Raw genomic sequence first — 22,272 nt, 5'->3', positions numbered from 1 at the left:
CCATGGTGACTGTACCTAAAGTGCTTGATGCCTTCTTGACCAGGAGCCAAGAGAGATCCCCATCTTGTCCCATTTTGTTTAATTCCTTTTTTGCATTTGTTGTGGCTGAGAATTGCTTTCTGGTAGTTTTGGGCTATCATCCGTATGTGGCCATTGTATTACCCCACATCAATGACTAAAAGGATGACTACCAGACTGGCATGTGGACCATGGGCGGAGGCTTCATAACCGCTCCCTGTCCTGCACTATGGATTTCTGCTCTCACCTTCTGCTGTCTTAAGTATATTGACCATTTCTTTTGTGACTATTCTCCTTTTTAGCAGCTATTGTGTGAAGATACATCGAGTGGAGAATTCACGTTTTCCGTGATGTCCTACAGTTTTACTCTCGCTTGCTTCTGTCTTAATTTAATCTCTTATTCCTTCATCGTTCTGTCTGTTCTTGAGATCCCATCTGCTGAAGGGCAAATAAAGCCATCAACACCTGTGCGTCCCACCTCACCATAGTATTCATCTTTAATGGGACAATTTTTTTTTGTGCACATAGGTGCAAACTCCCACGTCAGATTCACCCTTGAGAAGGTGGTTTAGATTTTCTACTCTGTGGTAACCCCAGTAATGAACCTAATGATATACTATTTGAGGAACTGATAGTCTAAGGAACAAAGAGGTCAAGGAGGACCTCAGAAGGGATTTCCAAAAATAAGTAATTATGTGTAAGTAGTAATGTGCAAAACTGAAGAGCACGAAACCTATTAGACTTAAATTAAAATTATCACCTACATCCACAAGAAAGGGGATAACAATCTGATCTGGGCTCCAACCACCACCAGTCATGAGAAACACCTTTGGGACCTAAGTAAAGCATGACTACTTGGTTGCCACTCTTGCCCACTCTCTATGGGATTTCCTATGGTAGACCTGTGCTGTACTCTGGGGTATCCTGTGTATTATGTGGGTTTTGGTCACAGCAAGCATATACTGAAGGAAAGTAACTGCATGTCTGTGTTTCTGCACGTACAAGTCTTCCACCTGCTTTTGGAGTCGATCTATCTGGGATCCTCCCCATCAAGGCCATAGCTAAGTCTCCTTATGGCCCTACTCCACTGGCCGACTGTGCGCTCGTTTGCTCCTCGTTCCCCGCTCACTGCCACCGCTATTACACGCTAGAGCAGCGGCGAGCAAGTGAGTGCGGGAGGGGCCGCGGGGAGCTGCAGAGGGCTGCCCCGGTGATCGCTAGATTGTCCGGGCAGCCCATAGAGGATAGTGGAGCGACGGCAGCAGATCTCTGCTATCACAGACATTTGTTTTTTAACTTGATTGAAAGACAAACAACAGCAATGAACAACCGACATGAATAATGTTGGCTGATCGTTGCCGAATACGGACGATAATCGTTCTGTGGAATAGGGCCTTTATTCCGCTGAAGTGGCTAACTGCTGCCTGAGGACTCTCTGCACCAATAGGGAACAAGCTCTTTGAGTCTACATTTAGTGGTAGAGAGGGCCATGTGTTCAGTCTAGTGAGGAGTTCAGTCTATAGTCTAGTGTAATAGTGGAGTGTAGACTGCTGTCTATTCCTGTTTCCTGAGCATGTGATGCTAGAACACCAGAGGTGCGACTACCATTGAGGGAATCAGCCTGTCCACACTGTGAGCCAGGAGTCTAGCCAGAGGTTTGAGATATTGCGTCTTGCCAACGGGCCCCCCTGCTTTTGCTGAGTCCTGTTTCTGTTGATCCCAAGGGCGGCTCCTACGAGTTCCTATAATGCAGGATGTATTCTCTCCAGTCTGACACAGTGCTCTCTGCTGCCACCTCTGTCCATGTCAGGAACTGTCCAGAGCAGGAGAGGTTTTCTATGGAGATTTGCTGCTGCTCTGGACAGTTCATGACATGGACAAAAGTGGCAGCAGAGAGCACTGTGTCAGACTGGAAAGCATATACCACTTCCTGAAGGACATACAGCAGCTGATAAGTACTGGGAGACTGGAGATTTTGAAATGGAAGTAATTTATAAATCTATAGAATTTATAATCTATAAAAGAAAAATTAAATAATAAATAAATATTTCTAGGAGTACCGCTTGAAATATATTATAGGTGGTTGTTATTTCCATTCTTCCTCTGACATAACAGTGACTGGGCGACCATTGACGACCAGTAGTTGGTACAGCTCAGATTTGACTTGTTAGTTTCATTAGACAAAAAATGATATGTCAAATCTCCAGTGTATGGGTTAAAAACCTTTGTAGTTGTAGGGTCTAAATATGGATTTGGGGAATTGGGGGCTTGGTGTATAGTTTACCCAAGAGCTAGTGGAGGGTCTTCATGCATAGAGGTTACATACTGTAGGTTGCTGGTTTGGTGGGCTTATCTCATATATCTTTTAGAAAATAAGACATAGGTATGTGGAGGTACAGGAATTTGGTGTCCTACTATGTGAGTTGTTTAACCTTGTTTGTTTGTTTTTTTGACTCACCACAAACCAACATATGCATAACAAAGACATAGACGCGGGGGGAATCTATTAACAACTGACTTTTTACAGATCACTATTTTTTATAGAAGGTGCTTAATGATGTTGGTGCATCTGTGTCTGCCCATGCACCACACATTGAAAGAGCAGCTGGTGTACATATGAGCAATAATTTACCCCAATATCTTTCATAAATTGTATTAAATGCAACTGTCCGTGTGAGGCCACACCCTCTTTCTGATAAGCCCCACCTATATTTTAAAAACAGCTGAGTATGGTGTAAAAATACCCAAAAGTGCAGCAAGCTTTTTTCAAGAATGAGTGACTTTTCTACATAGAAAACATAGGTACAGGTGATAATAAACTCCCCTCGTAATTCTTGGGTTTATATTGCTCCAGAATATTCTGCAAAAATAAATAAATAGGGAAATCCACCAATTTTGTCAGGTTTGGGTATGTGAAAGTAAAGAAAATAACATACTCTTACCTCCCCCGCTCCAGTGCTGGTGGCCACATACTGCCGCTCTGGTCCTCGGGTCCCTGGTCCCGTCCTGGTCTGAGCTGGGACCCGGGTCGTGATGTGTGAGGTCTGCTCAGGCTGTCAGTGGCTGTAGTGGGGTCCCCCTTGGCCGCTGACTGGCTGAGCAGACCTCAAATGTCACAACCCTGGCCCCCGCTCAGACCAGGAAGCGGCGGTATGTGGCTAAAGCGGGGGAGGTAAGAGCTTCTCTTATGGGTGATGGCCTGACCTCTCCTATAACTGTTATAGGAGAGCAGCGTTCAGCACATGCATAGGCCTTGAATTGAGTGGCGGTTGGGTATGGGCATGGCCTCTCCATTCAGATTGGAGATTTGGAAGTCCCATTCTTACGATTGAGTGTGGTCCTAGTAGTCGGACCCCTCGCCTTGCAATCATCCCCTAGGCTGTCTATATAGGGGACAAAAACGAAAAAGGAAACAAAACGAAGGCACAGGCGCCTCGTGTGATACCAGAGGCATGAATGAATGAAGAGCGGTGATGTGCTCACCTTGTAGCCACTTGGGCTTGAAGCATATCGCCCAAACAGGGTATAAATCACGGAGGGATCCTCAATCGCGAGCTTGAATATCAGGACTGCAAGCTGGTAATACCTTATCGGCGGGATACTGCCATGCTGGGGGCCGCAAATCATACAAGTGAAAATAAAAAAAGGAAAAAGAAAAAGGTATATACAAGGACCAGCACTGTCACTGAATGAATTCACCTCTTTCAGTCGATATGGAGATACAGGACGCTTGTTTTATCCGTGGCTAGAGATGAGCGAACCGGGTTCGGGAGGATCCGAAACCCGAACGTTCGGTATTTGATTAGCTGGGGCTGCTGAACTTGGATAAAGCTCTAAGGTTGTCTGGAAAACATGGATACAGCCAATGACTATATCCATGTTTTCCACATAGCCTTAAGGCTTTATCCAACTTCAGCAGCCACCGCTAATCAAATGCCGATTGCTCGGGTTCGGATCGACTCGAGCATGCTCCAGGTTCGCTCATTCTCCCTTCCTCAGAACAAAAATGTGCAGAACAAAAATGTAAATGCACGTTTTTGTTCTGAGGAAGGGAGAATGCTCTCCGGAAACATGTTAACTTTGTGCCACGAATAAAACAAGCGTCCTGTATCTCCACATTGACTGGAAGAGGTGAACTCATTCAGGGTCATCGCTGGTCCTTGTATATACCTTTTTCTTTTTACCTTTTTTTATTTTCATTTCTATATAGGGAACAAGTATTCGTGGTGGAAAAAACTCTACAAAGGGGTATTCAAAGTTAAAATGATTTATCCCCTATCCACAGGATGACAGTGGGCCCTATGAACTTCTCATGAACAGGGCCCTATGTATTTGTTACTATGATGTGTACTAACACTTCATTCTTTGTCTCCTTTAAGTCTCCAGCAGATCTCACAATGTATTTTCCAGGTTGATTGGTCTTGTATGATACTGACCCCAGTGTGGGCGAGTTAGGAAGGTTATCTATCTTCTCTATAGACAGACATTTGCCGTCCTTCTCGTCTTCTTCTCCGGTTGTGCACTGGTTAAAGATTGTAAAGTGGGAAATTAGATTTTCAGCTCAATCTCTGGGGATGTTCTCCATAGACGCAAAACTGTCTCCGACACTCCATAAATACCTGCTACATTTCATCCTAAGGGGCTCAGGCTGGACAGGCTCTCAGGCGTATGACAGGTGTGTAGTCATGGTATAACATGTACGGGTTACACTATGCTCCACTACATGCCGCAGGTTCAGTGGTGATCTTAAAGGGGTTATCCAACGCTACAAAAACATGGCCACTTTCTTCCAGAGACAGCACTACTCTTGTTTCCAGCTCAGGTGTGGTTTGCAATTAAGCTCTATGCACTTCAATGGAACTGAGTTATGGTGCGTTTACACGGAACGATTATCGTGCGAATTTGCGCGATAACAATCGAGTTCGAACGATAATCGTACGTGTAAACGCAGTGAACGATCTAACGACAAACGAGAAATCGTTAATTTTGATCTTTCAACAACTTCTCAAATCGTCGTTCGGCGTTCGCAAAAAATTCGCAGATCGTTCGGTGTAAACAGTCATTCGCCGATTTAATCAATGTGTGAGATAGGCTTAAGCGACCGCAAAACGAATTTTCCGTATGCTATATCGTACCGTCTAAACGCTGATCTTTATGGAAAAAAAATCGTTACTCCGACATCGTTTATCGTACGATGGGGCCAATTATCGTTTCGTGTAAACGCAGCATTGCAAAACCTGCACCCAAACTGGAGATGAGTGCCTATGTTTTGTAGCGCTGGATAACCCCTTTAAGTTCTTTCCAGATCACCTTCTAGAGCTCATGTTATGTTATCCCTTACAACACTATCAGCAACAAGTAACCTTCCTCAGGTGGAGGGGGACCTCTTCTAGAATGGTCTCATATTTTGCCTTTTTATCACACAGGGACTATAGGAACATCTGGGCTGTTCATGATCAGACATTATAAGGTTAATCCCCCCCCATCCTTGGCTCTGAACATATTTCGGAGATCATTGTTTTTTTTTTAATCAGGTTTTATATTTCGAGGATCGGTCTTGTCTCGTGTCTGCACTTGTCTCGTGAATCAATCACTTCTGCAGCCGGGCACAAACATTCCCTCCCCTCTCCGTATATTGGCCAGAACTGAAGGAAAAAAGGTTTCATTGAGAAACTGTGATTTTCTGTTATTAGAGTCACAGAATTACAGACAGTATGGTTCCCGACACCCTATCAGCTACACAGAAAACGCACCTCTATATAGTATCAGTATGGTTCCCAGCACCCTATCAGTTACACATTGGACGCACCTGTATATAGTATCAGTATGGTTCCCGACACCCTATCAGTAACACAGAGGACGCACCCCTGTATAGTATCAGTATGGTTCCCGACACCCTATCAGTTACACAGAGGACGCACCTCTATATAGTATCAGTATAGTTCCCGGTGACACCCTATCAGTTACACAGAGGACGCACCTCTATATAGTATCAGTATGGTTCCCAGCACCCTATCAGTTACACAGAGGACGCACCTCTATATAGTATCAGTATGGTTCCCAGCACCCTATCAGTCACACAGAGGACACACCTCTATATAGTATCAGTATGGTTCCCGGCACCCTATCAGTTACACAGAGGACGCACCTCTATATAGTATCAGTATGGTTCCCGGCACCCTATCAGTTACACAGAGGACGCACCTCTATATAGTATCAGTATGGTTCCCGGTGACACCTTATCAGTTACACAGAGGACGCACCTCTATATAGTATCAGTATGGTTCCCAGCACCCTATCAGTCACACAGAGGACGCACCTCTATATAGTATCAGTATGGTTCCCAGCACCCTATCAGTCACACAGAGGACGCACCTCTATATAGTATCAGTATTTATAAGCCAAAACTAACAATGATTCCAGAACACAGAAGAGGGGCGTATTGTTCCGGTACTGTATGATGCTGCGGATGTCGGGGAATCTGCAGGTACAGTTTATGGTGGAATGAAATCTGTGCCGGTGCTGATAGCTGATGCGGAGGATTTCATTGCGGATTTGATGCTGCATTCAATGATTGAGAGAAGAATAAAGGGAAATTATTACTAATAACTCGCTACTATAGATGAGCGAACCTGGAGCATGCTCGAGTTGATCCGAACCTGAACTTTCGGCATTTGATTAGCGGTGGCTGCTGAAGTTGGATAAAGCCCTAAGGCTATGTGGAAAACATGGATATAGTCATTGGCTGTATCCATGTTTTCCAGACAACCTTAGAGCTTTATCCAAGTTCAGCAGCCACCGCTAATCAAATATCGAACGTTCGGGTTCGGATTGACTCAAACCCGAATCCGATTCGCTCATCTCTACTCGCTACCAAATCTACCTGCAGATTCCCTTATTCTGCCTGTATTACAGTCCTGGTGTTGGTTTCTGTAGGCCCTTGTTTGTACCCTCTTAATTTATTTTACACTGATATTTTAGAGGTGTTATACATAGGTAGTAGTCATGTCAGAATGACCTATATGGGGTGAGGTGTCATTCACACGTCCGTAGAATTCTGTCCGTACACGGACGGTGTTCTAAGGACTGGACCTGGCTTTCAGCGTCATGAATAATTATGATGTCGGGAGCTCCTAAACAGTAGAAAAGTTTGTGCTAGTGTACTGACACAGCCCTGCAAACGTTTAAACAGTATTGGAGCGTCCATCATTATAATTATTCATGATGCTGGGTGGTTCCGGGTCCAGTCCGCAGAACACCATCTGTGTACGGACGGAATTCTACAGACGTGTGAATGACCCCTTAGTTCAGGCTTTATGGACGGTTTATGAATCACAGTATCATCAGGTCAGGATGGATTTTAAAGTGTTACTGTCATTTGCAGTCATCAGACATGTTTAAAGTTACCGATCACACCCGGTCTTGCCTGAAACCCGCTGTGACCTCAAGATACAGCCGGGGGAGTGCATGTCTCTCCACTCACTGGCTGGCAGAACATCAACCAGATCCATAGACTGTAATGAAGCAAACCAGTCAGATTGGATTGACAGCCAAGAAGAGAGTCGCACTGCCAAGCACTCCCCCGACTGTATCTTAGGATCGTAGTGGATTTCAGCAATGAGACCCGGTGTGATCAATAACTTTTGACACCTCTGATGACATCTCAAAATTGACTACAAACCATCCCTCAATTTGCTGGGATCAAATGGAGTAAAATATCGTAGTAACTAACAACTATCGTACTGTTCTATGGCTCTACTATCATTTTTCCTCTTCTTGATCTGCTCTGTTAACCTTGATCCTGGCTCGGATTTATGTATGCTTTTATGTTATGACCACGATGATCTCTGTATGGCCATTGTGTTCCAGGTAGAATGCCAAAAGTTGACAATGGGAACCGCAGCATTGCCACCACCTTCATCATTGTTGGGTTTGAGACCCTACAGGAGATTGAGCTTCTGTTGTTCTCGCTGTTCACAGGTATGTACATCCTCACTGTCGGAGCCCACTTCCTTGTCATTACATTGGTGGCAGTGGACAGACGTTTACATAAGCCCATGTACTTACTTCTAGCCAACTTCTCCATGCTTGAGGTGCTTTACACCACTGTGACTGTCCCGAAAATGCTGGATGCCTTACTCACCCGGCGTAAAGAGATCTCTTCTCCATGCTGCCTGGCTCAGTTCTACTTTCTGTTTGGTTTAGGGGCTGCGGAGAACTGTCTTCTTGCAGTGATGGCCTATGATCGCTATATAGCCATATGTAGGCCTCTTCGTTATACTACCATGATGACTGGTAGGACCAGCATTAGGTTGGCCCTTGGAGCTTGGGTCGGGGGTCTCTTGGCAGCGCTTCCTCCCGCTGTGTGGATTTCCACTCTAAAATTTTGTTTTCCCAATTTAATAGACCACTTCTTCTGTGATTACGCTCCTCTTCTGAAGCTCTCGTGTGAGGACACGTCAGCCGGAGAGTTTGTATTTATGGTCATGTCCTGGAGTGTTATATTGGGCTGCTTTTTCCTGATCATGGTGTCCTACACCCTCATTATTCTTGCAGTAATAAGAATTCCATCTAGTGAAGGGCAGAAGAAAGCCTTTGGCACTTGTGCTTCCCACCTGGCCGTGGTGTCTATTTTTTACGGAACTGTCATATTCATGTACATTCGGCCCACCTCCCATATTAGGTTTCCAATGGACAAGGTGATCTCTGTCTTCTACTGTGTGGTGACTCCATTGATGAACCCGATCATATATTGTCTCCGCAACCAGGAGGTTAAGGGTGCAGTGATGAAAACTTTACATTTGTTATCAAATGAAAATGATCTTGTGTTGAGAGCCATTGGGGCCCACAACATCAACTTCTCGGAAAGTAGGAAGGACTAATACCAATATAACTTGTACCTATCACAATGACACTCCTGGAGTGTGGGAGGAGCCTATAGTCAGCCCATCAGTCCACCATTGGTTTGTAAGGTGATCGTCATTGGGTTACGTTCTTACAAAGTCCATATATTGTTGATATAAAATTTTTGTAGTTGATTTTTTTCTCTGATATATATTTTATTGTATTTTTCTATTATATTGTATTTTCTCTCAATTTCTTGGTTCAAGACATAAATTGAGTGGACTCAAAAATGTTGTACAAATTCTAGTTTTTTATTGTATTGGAATATTTATGTAACTACAAATGTTACTTATAAGGTTTTATTGCGAATCCTACACGATCAGTTGTGACCACTAGGGGAAATTACGTCACGGTGGCCATCCAACAGAAGTAACTCTCCATTCTGGCTCCCTGGAACCACCTTCTATGATGTTCATATTCCCTAATAGACAATCCCTAAAAAATATATGCATTTACGATAAAAAAAAAAAACGCATTTGTGTTATTATCTATATAAAAGAAACTATTTCTAACCTGTAATCAACCGATTGCACCAATAGTCATGAATTTACAGTGTTGGATGTTTTGGATACAACTAAAGAGGACCTGTGGTCAGTCTAAAAAGATTGAGTCTTACATCACCTCGTACATTTGGGTTCCAAGATTTTCTCAGGGATTCTATTATTTGGTTGACTATCGGTACATTTCACTGAATTGTCAGATGGGCGGGAACTCCATGGGAAGCTATGAAGGTGTGACTATGAGGTTGAGGGGCAAGGAATCAAACTTGTGGGATCAGGGCTCTGTGACAGTGGCAGCAGCTCGGGATCAGGGAAGGTAAGTATTTATTTCTTTATATTTTTCAACTGCTTGAGCACATTTAAAAAATAAACTTTTAACCAGGCAAGTTAAAAAGGAAAAAACAAAACTTCTATATGTCAGGAACCAAAAAAGTAAAAACTGTGTGAGCAGGGGAAGTGGGTCCTCCCAACATCATCAAACCAGCAGGGAGCACCTCTACACCCATCATCATTACAAAAAAATAATAAAATCGATATTTAAATCGAAAACTTAAACACTAGTCCTAAATTCTCTTTCTTAAAGGTAAAACTGCAATTGGTTGACTCCCAGTAAATCTTGAAGCAAGTACTGTATTTCTTCACTCTTGAGCTGCATGGGCTAGACATGCTCGAAGAAAGTGTTGCTAGAGTCCTTGTCCAGCTTTCCCTCTCTTGTTTTACCAATTTTCCCTGTCTGGATTAGGAAAAGGTGCTTGACCATAGAAGTGTCCTCTCAGTGTGGCCTAAAGCAGTGCTTCTCAATTCCAGGCCTCAGGCCTCACCAACAGGTCATGTTTTGAGGATTTCCTTAGTATTTCACAGGTGATATAATTATACTCAGTGCATCAGGTATTATCACAGCTGCTCTTTGTATGGGATATCCTCAAAACATGACCTGTTGTTGAGGCCTGAGGACCGGAATTGAGAAGCACTGGTCTAAAGGCAGTCATGGTTGAAACCTCCTAAAGTCCACACATTGCTGTGATCACTGTGTATATGACCAGATCTGTCTTAGGTGAAGGTAGCAACTTAAAAAAGGTGGTTGGTAACTTGCTTGTAGAAGGATTCAAATGGGAACTGGAAATTGACTAGGCCTCAGGCTGGGTGTAGGGCCTCTCAAACAGGAGGAGATAGGGGCAGATGTTCTCACTCCTGTAATCAAGGCAAGACTAGGTAAAAAGTCTCAGCCCTCGGCCCAGGACTAAGTAGAAGGTCTCGGCCCTCTGGGGAGAGTGTTGGCGTTAGGGTTGAAGGAATTGATTCTCACCCGGAAAACCAAACCACGGTTTGGATAGAATTTGTCTGTGGAAAAGCCTTATAACCAAAGAGTTAGGCAAGTGCAAAGCAATGGTAAAACTATACAGTACTAATGTGGTGTCCCACTACGGGTGTTGTTAGTAGTTACACCCTTCGTAAAAGCCTGTACTTTTTGGATGTAAGTGGTGATGTAGTAGTGTTAAAGTTTCGCCACCAGATGTCGCTATTGTAAGTGTATGAACTTAGTTGAACTTAGCTGTAGGATTCAAAGGGTTATTGTTTTTGTGTCACATAAATCTGTAGACCAATGAGTGTACTTTCTTCTATCCTATCATTTCTCTCTTTACTTCTTACATATGCACTCTTCACCCATCCACAGCACATCTTACAGGGGTTGTAGATAGGAAGTCACATGGGTAGAGGAAGTGTAGAGGTCTTTTGTCGCTACACTCTGTGGAGGAAGGGCGCAAGCCAGAGTGCTCTCTACAGTAGTCCAGTTGGGCCCTGGCTCCTTCCAGGTCCCCAGTAGCAGTGTGCAGCCCAGGCACATAAAGCTAACCTTTCTTCTCAAGTAACTCCACACAACACTATGCAGTGCTAAACCCTTCACTAGAGAAGACAAGTCTGAGATCATCTCAAACCATGCCGTGGACAAGGAGAGAGACAGTGCAGGACAGTATGCCCCAAGCAAGGCTAAGAACTGATCGGGATAGAGCAGGATTGAAAGTTGCTAGAAGCCTATGAACTCTATTCCACAGCGCGGGTGTAAGCAGGAAACCCTCAGCATTCCGCTCATCCCGGTTAACAAGGTCTGGGGCTTGTGTCACCCACTAGGACAGGCCCCCTGACACTGGTAGGGTAATAAGTGGTGCAAAGACCTAAGAGTCAAAACACAGGCACAAGTATTCTCTCTCTCTTCTCAAGTATTCTTCTATTTCTACCTCCGGCATCCCGGCAGAGCACAGTACTACTTGGGTTGGGACTCTCACAACACCCCCCTCTCTACTCTTCTGAACATCCTCTATAAACCTCTCAACACCCAAGTCGGCACAACTGTACTACTCCCTATTCACTCACTACAGATCTGGATCCTAAGTTATCAAGTGTGTTATCAAGTGCATACAAGTATTCTCAGAGTAAAGCAGATTTTACTTATGATAAAGAGACTCTGTGATTCCTCATCAGGCACCAACACAGTACATATACATTCCTTGGGTCATCTCCCCTTTCTGTGGGTGGCAGTGCCAAAAGTCTGGATGGGTCACTACTCCACTCTGGACCACCGTGACAACCGCCCAAGGGATCTCGCAACAACCTGGCAGGTCACTGTCCACAGGGGAACAAGGTATAACCGGCCCGTTAAACTAAAAGCAGGTGTGCCACCATACCTGTGTGCCCAACCTGAAATGGCGTCACAACACAACATCTTTGGGCCCGGCTATATCTCGGCGTCACACTTCACCATCTGGCAAGTGACCGGCTGTCCCACCTCCATACTACTGGGGGTGGGCACCACACTAACAGTGTGACAAGCAAAATGTGTATTCAGGTTTCCTCACCTATACCTAGTTAACTGGGGCACTGGTATCTGGACACTACAATAAGAACAATATAAAAGGACAAAAAGTACCATATAAAGGCACACGGAAAAGAAGCACCATTAAAGGGGTTGCTCACCAAAGAAAACATTTCTTTCAAATCAACTGGTGCCAGAAAGTGCCAGCGATTTGTAATTTACTTCTATTAAAACATCTCCAGTCTTCCAGAACTTATCAGCTTCTGTATGACCTGCAGGAAGTGGTGTATTCTCTCCATTCTGACACAGTGCTCTCTGCTGCCACCTCTGTCCAGTGCAGCAGACAATACCCATAGAAAACCTCTCCTGCTCTCCAGACTTTAAAGAATACACCCCTTCCTGCACGATATACAGCAGCTAACAAGTACTGGAAGACTTGAGATTTCTTAATAGAAGTAAATGACAAATCTCTGGTGGCAGTTTCTGGATTTAGTTGATTTGAAAGGATTATTTTGTGTAAAAAAAAACAAAACCTTTAAATACCACTAACTAACTAGCCACATGGGGTATACAGCGGGATACTGCATTAGTAACTTTGGTGCTGTAAGACCATGAAGGGTTAAGCATCAGCATACGGAGCTAATGGAGGGGTGATAAGTGCAGAGCTGTATACACACTTGTACGGCTGCCCCATGTGTGCTAGAGTCACCTAGGACCTCACCATGTCCCATAGCAGTGATGCTAAGCTCTATATTAAGGGGGGTGATAGAGATAACAGGGGCTGAAGATTAAACTCACTGAAGGATCCGCATACACGGTCAGTCGGCTTTATACCTATTATTACTACTATGAACAAGCTTTATTACTGCAATATGTGCAACAAATGGGAAACTACAAAACCCAGCATGTCTGTATCTGGCAGTGTATGGAGTATATTACCTACCACCACTCACTGCTATTCTGTATTACCTGGGAAAAAACTACAATGTAATGGGATATAATAGGGTTTACAGCAGGAGGCACCTGAGCCCAGTGTAATCCAGGTCCAGTCTGACACCTGCACATAGGAGCTTACAATCTGTCAGGAATAGGGGGTAGTGAGTACATGATAGAAAGGAATCCGGAGATCAGAGGGAATGCTGGGAGTCAGCAGATATACTGGTCAAACTGGTAAAGATGATAATAAAAATACATATCCTGCAGGATCCTCTATAAATGTATAATAGGTATTATCCTGTAAATGCTTCAAATTCTTAAAACTCATAAGACCTCTTAGGCTGGGTTCACACTATGTGTTTTGTTTTTTTTATCCGTTTTTGCAACAAACAAAAAAAAAAGGATGGAAAAGCAGATGCATTTGTGTGTATCCTTTTTGATCCATTTTTCCATTGACTTGCATTGTAAAAAAAAAATTTATCATAATGCATGTTTTTGTTTTTTTTAAAAAGGATGTTTTCATTTTTTTTTTTTTCATGGAGGTCAATGGAAAAAAAACTGATCAGAACAAATCACACAAATGCATCCGTTTTACATCAATTTTTCAAAAAATGAATGGAAAAAACATAATGTGAACCCAGCCTTATACTATATGGACAAATATATCAGCCCCTCCATGTTACACCTGCAGGAACTCTCAGCACGTCCTGTTCTATGTCCATAGACATTAATATGGAGTCGCCCTTCCTTTGCAGGTATAACAGCATTTGTGAGGTCAGGAGAGTTCACCCATCAAAACAGAAATCAAGTGTTAAAATCGCACCTAAAACGTACAGAAACACAATGGGGGGCGTTTACTAAGGAATCTTAACTATTGTAATGTGGGTCGGTGTTTAGGTTGTTCCAATATATTGTGTGTGATTTATGGAAAAGTCGCGCTGTCAGAGTAAATTCTAAAAAAAGGTCTAAAAAAAAAAGTTGCAAGCATATTTGCCTGTACTGACCAGATGTAGGCCTGCACCAGTTTTTGCGAAAAGTTGGGTGCAAATCCTGTATTAGGGTGCATTCACACGTACAGGATCCGCAGCAGATCTGCAGCAGATTTGATGCTGTGTTGTTATTTAGATTAAATCTGCTGTGAATCTGCTGCGGATTCGGTACGTGTGAACGCATCCTTATGCAAATTTTTGTGAGAATTATTAAAACAGGCGGATTAAAGAAAAAATTTGCATCTGAAAATAATCGCCCAGTGAATACTGGTTCATAGAACTTGGACTAAAAATTCATGAAAAATCCAATCACTCACCTTAAAATAGGCGCAGACCCTTGAATAATTTCTCCCAATGTTTAAAATAATAAAACCACCATTTTTTACTGCAGTTCAAAGACACAATGAAAATAAAAGTCTAACTAAATTAATAGCAGACAAACCGATGTGCCATTTATGTCTTTTATTGATTACATTGGGTAAACATCCACAGTGCAGGGAGAAAATATATGTGAACCATTGAATGTAATAACATGTAGATCTCACTTTCACAGCATTATCTAATGTTCTGTATATCTACAATATTGGCACAACTATGAGGAGCACAAGCAATAAGATTTGTACACTCAGTCCTTCCACGTTTCTGTAATGCTTTAATTGCACAATCTTCTTCAGGACAGGACACAGCATCTCCATGGGGGTCATGTCAGGGTGCTGGCTTGCCATTGTTATACACTGTTGTCTTGATAAGGATCCTGATATAAAATCTGCCTAGCAAGCATTTCTGTTACAATTATTTAATGATAGGGGACATCACCCTCCACCAGTTATGTGGAACGGCCATGGGCAGGAGGACGGCGCTCTCATATGCAACTATATTCATGGGCCAAGGTTCCTGCAGGATGGTGGGACAGGGCTTAGTCTAATCAACTAATGTTTCTGAAGAAGGTTCATTCTTCAGCTCTAGTGTTGAACCTATGATGACTTATCGGAAAAGGTTCACTATGTCAGCTCCCATATACTTCATGTGTTACTGAGTATTGAGCTTTAGTTTTGTACAGGGATCAGGAGTGTATTGTTGCCGTATCATGCTCTCGTTTAGTCTTTATACATCTATAGTTTGTGAAATAGAGAACAGGTCACATTTTTTTGCTCAATGGAGAAATTCAAGGTGTTCTAAAGACTTTACGTGTTCATGTAACTGTATAGGCCAGGGAGGAGGAACCTTCAGTCCTCAAGATGCTGCAAAACTGCAATTCCAATCCTGCCTGGACAGCCGAAGCTAAAGCTTTAACCACCCAAGAATGATGGGAATTGTGGTTTTGCAATAGCTGGATGGCTGAAGGATCCTCATCCCTGGTATAGGCTGCTTTATGTAGGATTATATATTACAAAACTGAAGCTATAAGAAGTATAAAAAATAATCTAATGTAAATAATTCCTTCGCAGGGTTTCCACCATCACACCTCATGAACATCACTCCACCTACAGAATTCTTCCTTTTCAGCCTCTCGGATGCTCCGTCATTCCGTCTTCCTCTCTTTTTATGCTTTCTTCTCATTTATCTGATCACATTTACTGGAAACATCATGATGTTAAGTGTCATAGTGCTCACCCCTCGTCTTCATTCCCCCATGTACCAGCTCTTGAGCAGCTTCTCCCTTATGGACTTCTCGTTTTCTTCTACCACTGTTCCCAGTATGTTGGCTACCATGGTATGCCAGAAGACCATTATTTCTTTCCCGTCATGCATTATTCAGATCTTCTTCTTCCACACCTTTGGAAATAGTGAAAACTTGTTACTGTCTGTGATGGCTTATGACCGCTATGTGGCTATATGTCACCCACTGAGATACTCTGCGATCATGAATAGGAACACGTGTGTGGCCTTGTGTAGTGTGTGCTGTGCATGTGCATCTCTTCACGCTCTCCTCCACGCTATGGTGACATCTAGGTTAGACTTTCATCATCATCATGTGCATATTCCTCACTTCTTCTGTGACATCCCTCCACTTCTGGAGATATCTTCCTCCGACACAACATTCAACCAACTTCTGATCTTCACGGAAGGCTCCTTGGTGGCCCTGGTCCCTTCATCACTCACCGTCCTTTCCTATATTCGTATTACTATCTCCATTCTTCGTATACACTCATCTACAGGTAGACAGAAGGCATTTTCCACCTGTGCATCCCACCTTATGGTCTTCTTCCTCTTCTCCGCTTCAGCCGTCTCCATGTATTTCAGACCTTCATCTGTTTCGTCACCCCACAAGGGTAAATTTGTTACCCTCATGTATACCACATTGACTCCAATGTTCAATCCATACATATATTGTCTAAGGAACAGTGAAGTAAAGACTGCTGTCAGGAAGTGGTTGCCCTCTAAGAACCTAAAACAAGTCAAAATATAATATTTTCTTAAAGGCTACTATTTTCTAAATTTCTATGCAGAATCCAACAGCAAACACTTAAAACAATGGGGGAGGTTAATCAAACTGGTAAAAAGTAGACGTGTTTTAGTTCCCGCTAGAAACCAATCAGATTCCACTTTTTATTCCTCACAGATGCTTTGAAAATAAAAGGTGGAATCGGATTGGTTGCTAAGGGCAACTGAGACAATTCTACTTTACACCAGATTGATAAATCTCCCCCACTGACTTTGTATATGATGAATTAAAGGGTCTGTTATAGGGTAGTTATATAATAAGTGAAAAGTTTGGTTAAAAGGAATGTATCATCAGAAAATTTCCTGTTTTTTTTTAAATCAAGTTTTTATGTTTAAGGGCCCGTTTGCACTACGGATTTGGCACGGAGATTCCACCAGGAACCTCAGCTTGTGGTCTCTGTGCTGAATCCCTCCTGCTCTGTCTTTGAATGGGAGGGCTCACGCGCCTCTGCGCCTCTCTACTCAAAGACGTGACATGTCAATTCTTTGAGCAGAGAGTGGAGGCGCGCGAGCTCTCCCATTCAAAGACATAGCAGGAGGGATTCAGCACAGAGACCAAGAGCAGAGGTTCCTGGTGGAATCTCCCCAGCAAATCCGTAGTGTGAACGGGCCCAAAGGGTCTATACTGATGCATTATGTTAAATGAAACATGTTTCCAATGTACAGGCTTTACTTGAAATGTATTGCTTCATGGTTTGATAAGCTGGTTACCCCCCCCCTGCCTCCGTAGCCTGTTTTGGCCTTGAAACCCAGGGCCTATTTTTCGAATCTGACCTGTCTCTCTTTATGTAGTTATAACTCTGCGGTGCTTTAAACTATTGCGGTTATTCGGAGACAGTTTTTTCCTGACATATTCCTCTTTATGTTTGTGGTATACTTTTGTTAATACACTCGTACACACTTGTAAAAAAACAATATTTGCACAAAACTTAGAAAAATATAAGTTTCTTTATATTCTAAATTTTCGTTTTCTATGAAAAATAGTCATGTCACATGAACTAATTATTACTGCAACATCTACAACATGTCTACTTTATGGTGACGTCATTTGGTGAACGTCCTTTTACTTTTTAGGATGTTAAGAGTTTTTTGAAAATTTGCAGCGAATTTTCAAATTATCGGGAAAATTTCAAGTTCTGACTTTATTAGGGACCAGTTCAGTTGTGAAGTAGATTTGTGGGGCCTGTATGCTAGTTACCCCCATAAATCCCTCCACTGTAATAACTGCACCCCTCAAAGTATTTAAAGTAACATTTCATAAGTTTATTAAAACCCTTTAGGTGTTTCGTAGAAATTTAGGTAAGTAGTGGGGACATTTAAAAATTACATTCTTCTGGCAGCTTTCTATTTTAATCCATTCTTTCCTCCAACACATCAAATACTAACTGAGAAATGGAACTATTTATTCCGCTTATTCCAATATTTCTAGAAGTCCCCCATATGCGACCACAGTGCGTCACCTGACATGACAGAGACCTGGGGAATTTTAGGGCTTTTTTTTTATTTGTTTTTTTTTAGCCATTATATTAAGTCACAGAGGCCTTGCGGTGCAAGACAAGTTGACGTTTCCATCGGTACCATTCTGGGGGACATGTGACACCCTAACCATTTTTTATTTTATGAGGTGGTACTAATAAAAAAACAGAATTTAGCAGCGGCTTTTCATAATTTTTTTGAATGCCGTTTACTATACGTTACATATGACATGTTATCGTTATTTGTCAGGTCGGTACGATTACAGTGATATCCATTTTATATAGCTTTTGTTATAATTTATTTTTTTACTAAAAATACTGTTTGTGTCCTGCATATTGTAAGAGCAGTAATATTTAGATTTTTTTAGCCAATGGTGTTATGTGAGGACTTTTTTTTTGCGACATAAGCTGACACTTTTAGTGTTACACCTTTTGGGTACGTGTGACATTTTGATAGCTTTTTCTATATTTTTTAGGGGGCTGGATTAACAGAAAATTGTCATTTTGGTTAGTTTTTTTACTGTGTTAATCAGGCAGGATTAATAATGTAACAGGTTACTAAATGGGGTCATTAATGACGCTGGGATACCAAATATATGTATCTCATTTAGAGGGGATCATCTATAAGGGGTTGATGGGGAATGTGTATATTTATTTATAGTTATTGATTATTTATTTATTTTATTTATTGTGGGTTTTTTACTTTTTCACACACACATACACACACACACACACACACACACACACACATATATATATATGTCATGATCTGTGCTGTAATGCATTATAACTGTATCAGCTGTCAGTTTTACACTGACAGCTCATACAATACTTTTGATCAGGTCCCTGCCTTACTGCAGGGGCCTGATCATTAGACAACATAGCAACCCAGACTGCACTGGGCAGCGTCTGGGTTGCTATGGAGAGTAGGGGTTGGAGGGAGCGAATCTCTCTTCGGATTCCCCATAGACGCTGTGGTCTCACAGACCGCAGTGTCTATGGGGTTAACTGCCCGGGGGAGAGTGCAGCTCCTCTCCGGGCAATGTTCGGCAGCCTCCTCCCACCGCCCGATCTCACCTAGGGACAGAGGGGGGAGGGAGGGATAGTATGACATCCAGAGACGTCATGAGGCGGTCTGGCACTGCTTTTCATGACGTCCCTGGACGTCATTTTGGGGAAAGGGGTTAAAGAGTCTCTGTCAGCAGGTTTATATGTCCTATCTGAGAGTAGCATGTGCTAGCGACAGAGAAGTTGAACAGAAGGATGTATCCCTTACATTGTTCTGTGAAGCTGATCCAGAGATATCCTCCTGAATAACATGGACAATAAGTAGTCCTCTCCATTATGTGCATGAGCCCAGTAGTCCTGGATATTCATTAGAAGCAGAAAACTCCGCCCACCAGCTGCTAATTCACAGTTATCTATCCATGCTGTGTATAGGCAGTCAACTGTCAATCAGCAGCGGGAGGAGGGGTGTGGAGAACGGCGTGTGGAGAACGGCTGTACAGAATTATACGAGTAATACACCGATATACTCAGCAATTCTCTCACTAATTTATGCTGCCCTCATTTAAGGCTGCATAAACCTAGTGACAGATCCCCTTTAAGGGCCGCCAGGCATCCACTAGCTTGGGCCATTCATGTTCAGTTCAGTCGCAGTCACATGATGTGTCCTGTTAGTAATGGCATTTGGTTTGTGATGATAAGGAGCACGCTGCTGTAAAATGATCTGTACAGCATGAGGCCATGTTCCCACATTTGCAATTAGAATGCAACCAAAATGAAGCCCCTATTTCTAGTTGTGTGATGTTGCCAGGATTATCAGTGACATTGTGCGGCTTTTGGCAAAGAAATGGGGTTGTGATTTTGCAGCCTGAGGCGATGTTCACACATGGCAAAACAGCGGACGCTCTGTGACACAGCCACTGTCTGAGGTTAAAATCGTCATAAAAGACTTCACTTTCTGTTACAAAGTAAGATAAACATCTTTCTTCATTGGGGATAGAGACTCATATATTTTTTAAATATTCTATGATATTCCCCTGCACAGTTACCTAGAGATCACAGCATTGATGTATTCAACTAAGTCTAAATATACATATTTTTTCTAAGTCCCCGCGCAGGCGCTCTATAATAGTCTACTCCGCTATATTCTCGCTACTTTTTCTAAGTCCATGCACATGCGCAATAGGACACATGATTGGGTTTTGAAGCAAAGTCACAATACATGCGCAATAGAAACAATGACATTGCACATGCGCGGTTTTTCGTACGTTCATCGCGAGAATACTACGTCATAAGTACAAGACGTAGTTCAATTCAAAAGTGACTCTAGTTGGTCAAGCAATTTGCATTAAAGGGATTCTCATAGGTTTATGCAAATGCCAATCAGATTGGATGAATTTCATTGGTTGATTCAAATGAGATCACTCACACCCCTTTGAGAACGTACTTTGATCGTATGGTTTAAATATCACCGCAACACGCGGCGCCGGTCATTATAGAAATCCTCTTGATAAAGCCACTAGTACATGTGGCGAAACATTGGGGTTTGGTGGCGGGATGTTTGTTCTATGTTATTATCCATCAACTAAGTGGCAATAGCACTATAGTTAGCCGCGCACCGGCTGAGCCGTCCGACAGCGAGGTGTTTTGTGCTTATCCTCATTTCTACAGTCAATTTGAAAAAATTCAGTGACTCACTCTTGCTATCCCATAGTACCTAGGTACTTAGGGTATTATTATAATACTTTATACCCACATTCTTTAGCTGAGCCCCTTCTCTCTATTGTATTTAGGTTCATGTGAACCAGTTTAGGATACTCCTATCAGCCCCTTGGTCTTTTTTAAAATCACTAGAGATTTTTTCGCACATTTTTATCTACAGAAATAAAAATAAAAGTTAAGTTTTATTTAATTTGAGATCTTCACAGTTTGTTAGTTATAATTGTTGTATCTAAGCGTGAAGATCTGGGGCATCTATAGTGTTTACTCAGCAATGTAAAGTATGGCTGTGATCCAGGAGCCGGACTTTACATTGTGTGCACAGTCTATTTCATGCGGCCACTGTTCACTGAATAGCAGCCACACAAAGTAGACATAGCAGTTTTTTTGTGCGGCTGCGTGGAATTCCGGCCGTGAGATATACAGTGTGTATACACTACGGCTGGGATTCCATAGGGGTTAAATGATATCGGCCGCTATGATTAAACAAAGACCGTTGTATTATATAAAAAATAAATTGTGTGAACTTGGCCTAACAGTGAAAGGTGACACCAGTATATAGTCAATAGGAACAATGGCTTCCCCCTCCCTGAGGATGTCCAGTCACCTATCCCATTAATGTCAATGGGACTGCTCCTGTCCATTGTTGGCCCTATGTCCCTGGGGACTGCTGTAAAGCATATCTCTTAATGCTGTTAAGAACAGCTCAAGTAAGATGGCTTTCCCCATTGTAATGTATAAATAATAACAATACAAAATCAGAAACCATCTTTTATACTATTGGTTTTGTGGCAGAATAGCAGGCTGTGATACAAGGTGGTGGCACCATGTTGTATTGCTGTGGCTGATATCAGGAATGGGAGTCTTCTAGGCTAGATAAAGGCTCCTGTGAAGTATACAGGGACATAACAGATTCTACACCAGGGGACAATCTCTCTCTATGTTATTGTATATTTTAAAATGCTCAGGCAATATTAGTACCTAGTATTTATTATAGGGGTATTCCAAGAGAAACTAACTTGTCCCCTATCCACACATTTTTGCTTTAGGGTGCGTTCACATGTACAGGATCCACAGCATTTGGGATGCTGCAGATATCAATGTCACTAAATAGCTAAACACAGCCTCAGATTTGCGCCATCAAATCTGCTGTGGATCCTGTACATGTGAACACACCCTAAAAGTAAGCCAAAGTAAACTTAAATTAGACAAGACAGTTTTAAAGATGCCAGACTTTCCCACAGCCTAACCCACTGTTAAAAATCTGGTGCACATGGGGCCGTCTATAGAAGAAAATAAGTGCCGACCAGCACTCGCTTGCAGTGCCTTTACAACTAACGGAGTGGCTGGGCCGCACAAAAGATCCATTACACTTTGACGATAATCGTCTCTTGTAAAAGCGACCAGATTTAAAACTGTCTTGTCTAATTTAAATTTTAATTTGGCTTACTTTTAGGGTGTGTTCACAT

General features: G+C 42.5%; 2 protein-coding genes across 2 annotated transcripts in view; both read left to right on the top strand.

The window, feature by feature from the left end:
- The window catches only part of LOC138766604 (olfactory receptor 10C1-like), a 70,961-nt gene extending 62,061 nt beyond the window's left edge, over window positions 1-8,900 (top strand). Inside the window, exon 2 of the mRNA XM_069944194.1 lies at window positions 7,888-8,900. Within this exon, the coding sequence (XP_069800295.1) occupies window positions 7,893-8,900 (1,008 nt within the window). The 5' untranslated portion in view covers window positions 7,888-7,892. The remainder of the gene's footprint in view (window positions 1-7,887) is intronic.
- Window positions 8,901-9,463: 563 nt separating this feature from the next.
- LOC138766603 (olfactory receptor 1L4-like) lies at window positions 9,464-16,569 on the top strand. The gene is made up of 3 exons (XM_069944193.1): window positions 9,464-9,738; window positions 13,926-13,939; window positions 15,608-16,569. Exons 1-3 carry the CDS (start codon window positions 9,464-9,466, stop codon window positions 16,567-16,569), a joined length of 1,251 nt encoding a protein of 416 aa, XP_069800294.1.
- Window positions 16,570-22,272: the final 5,703 nt, after the last annotated feature.

The sequence above is a fragment of the Dendropsophus ebraccatus genome, chromosome 10 (assembly GCF_027789765.1).
Source record: "Dendropsophus ebraccatus isolate aDenEbr1 chromosome 10, aDenEbr1.pat, whole genome shotgun sequence".
NCBI lineage: Eukaryota > Metazoa > Chordata > Amphibia > Anura > Hylidae > Dendropsophus > Dendropsophus ebraccatus.
This window is presented reverse-complemented; position numbering and strand designations above follow the sequence as displayed.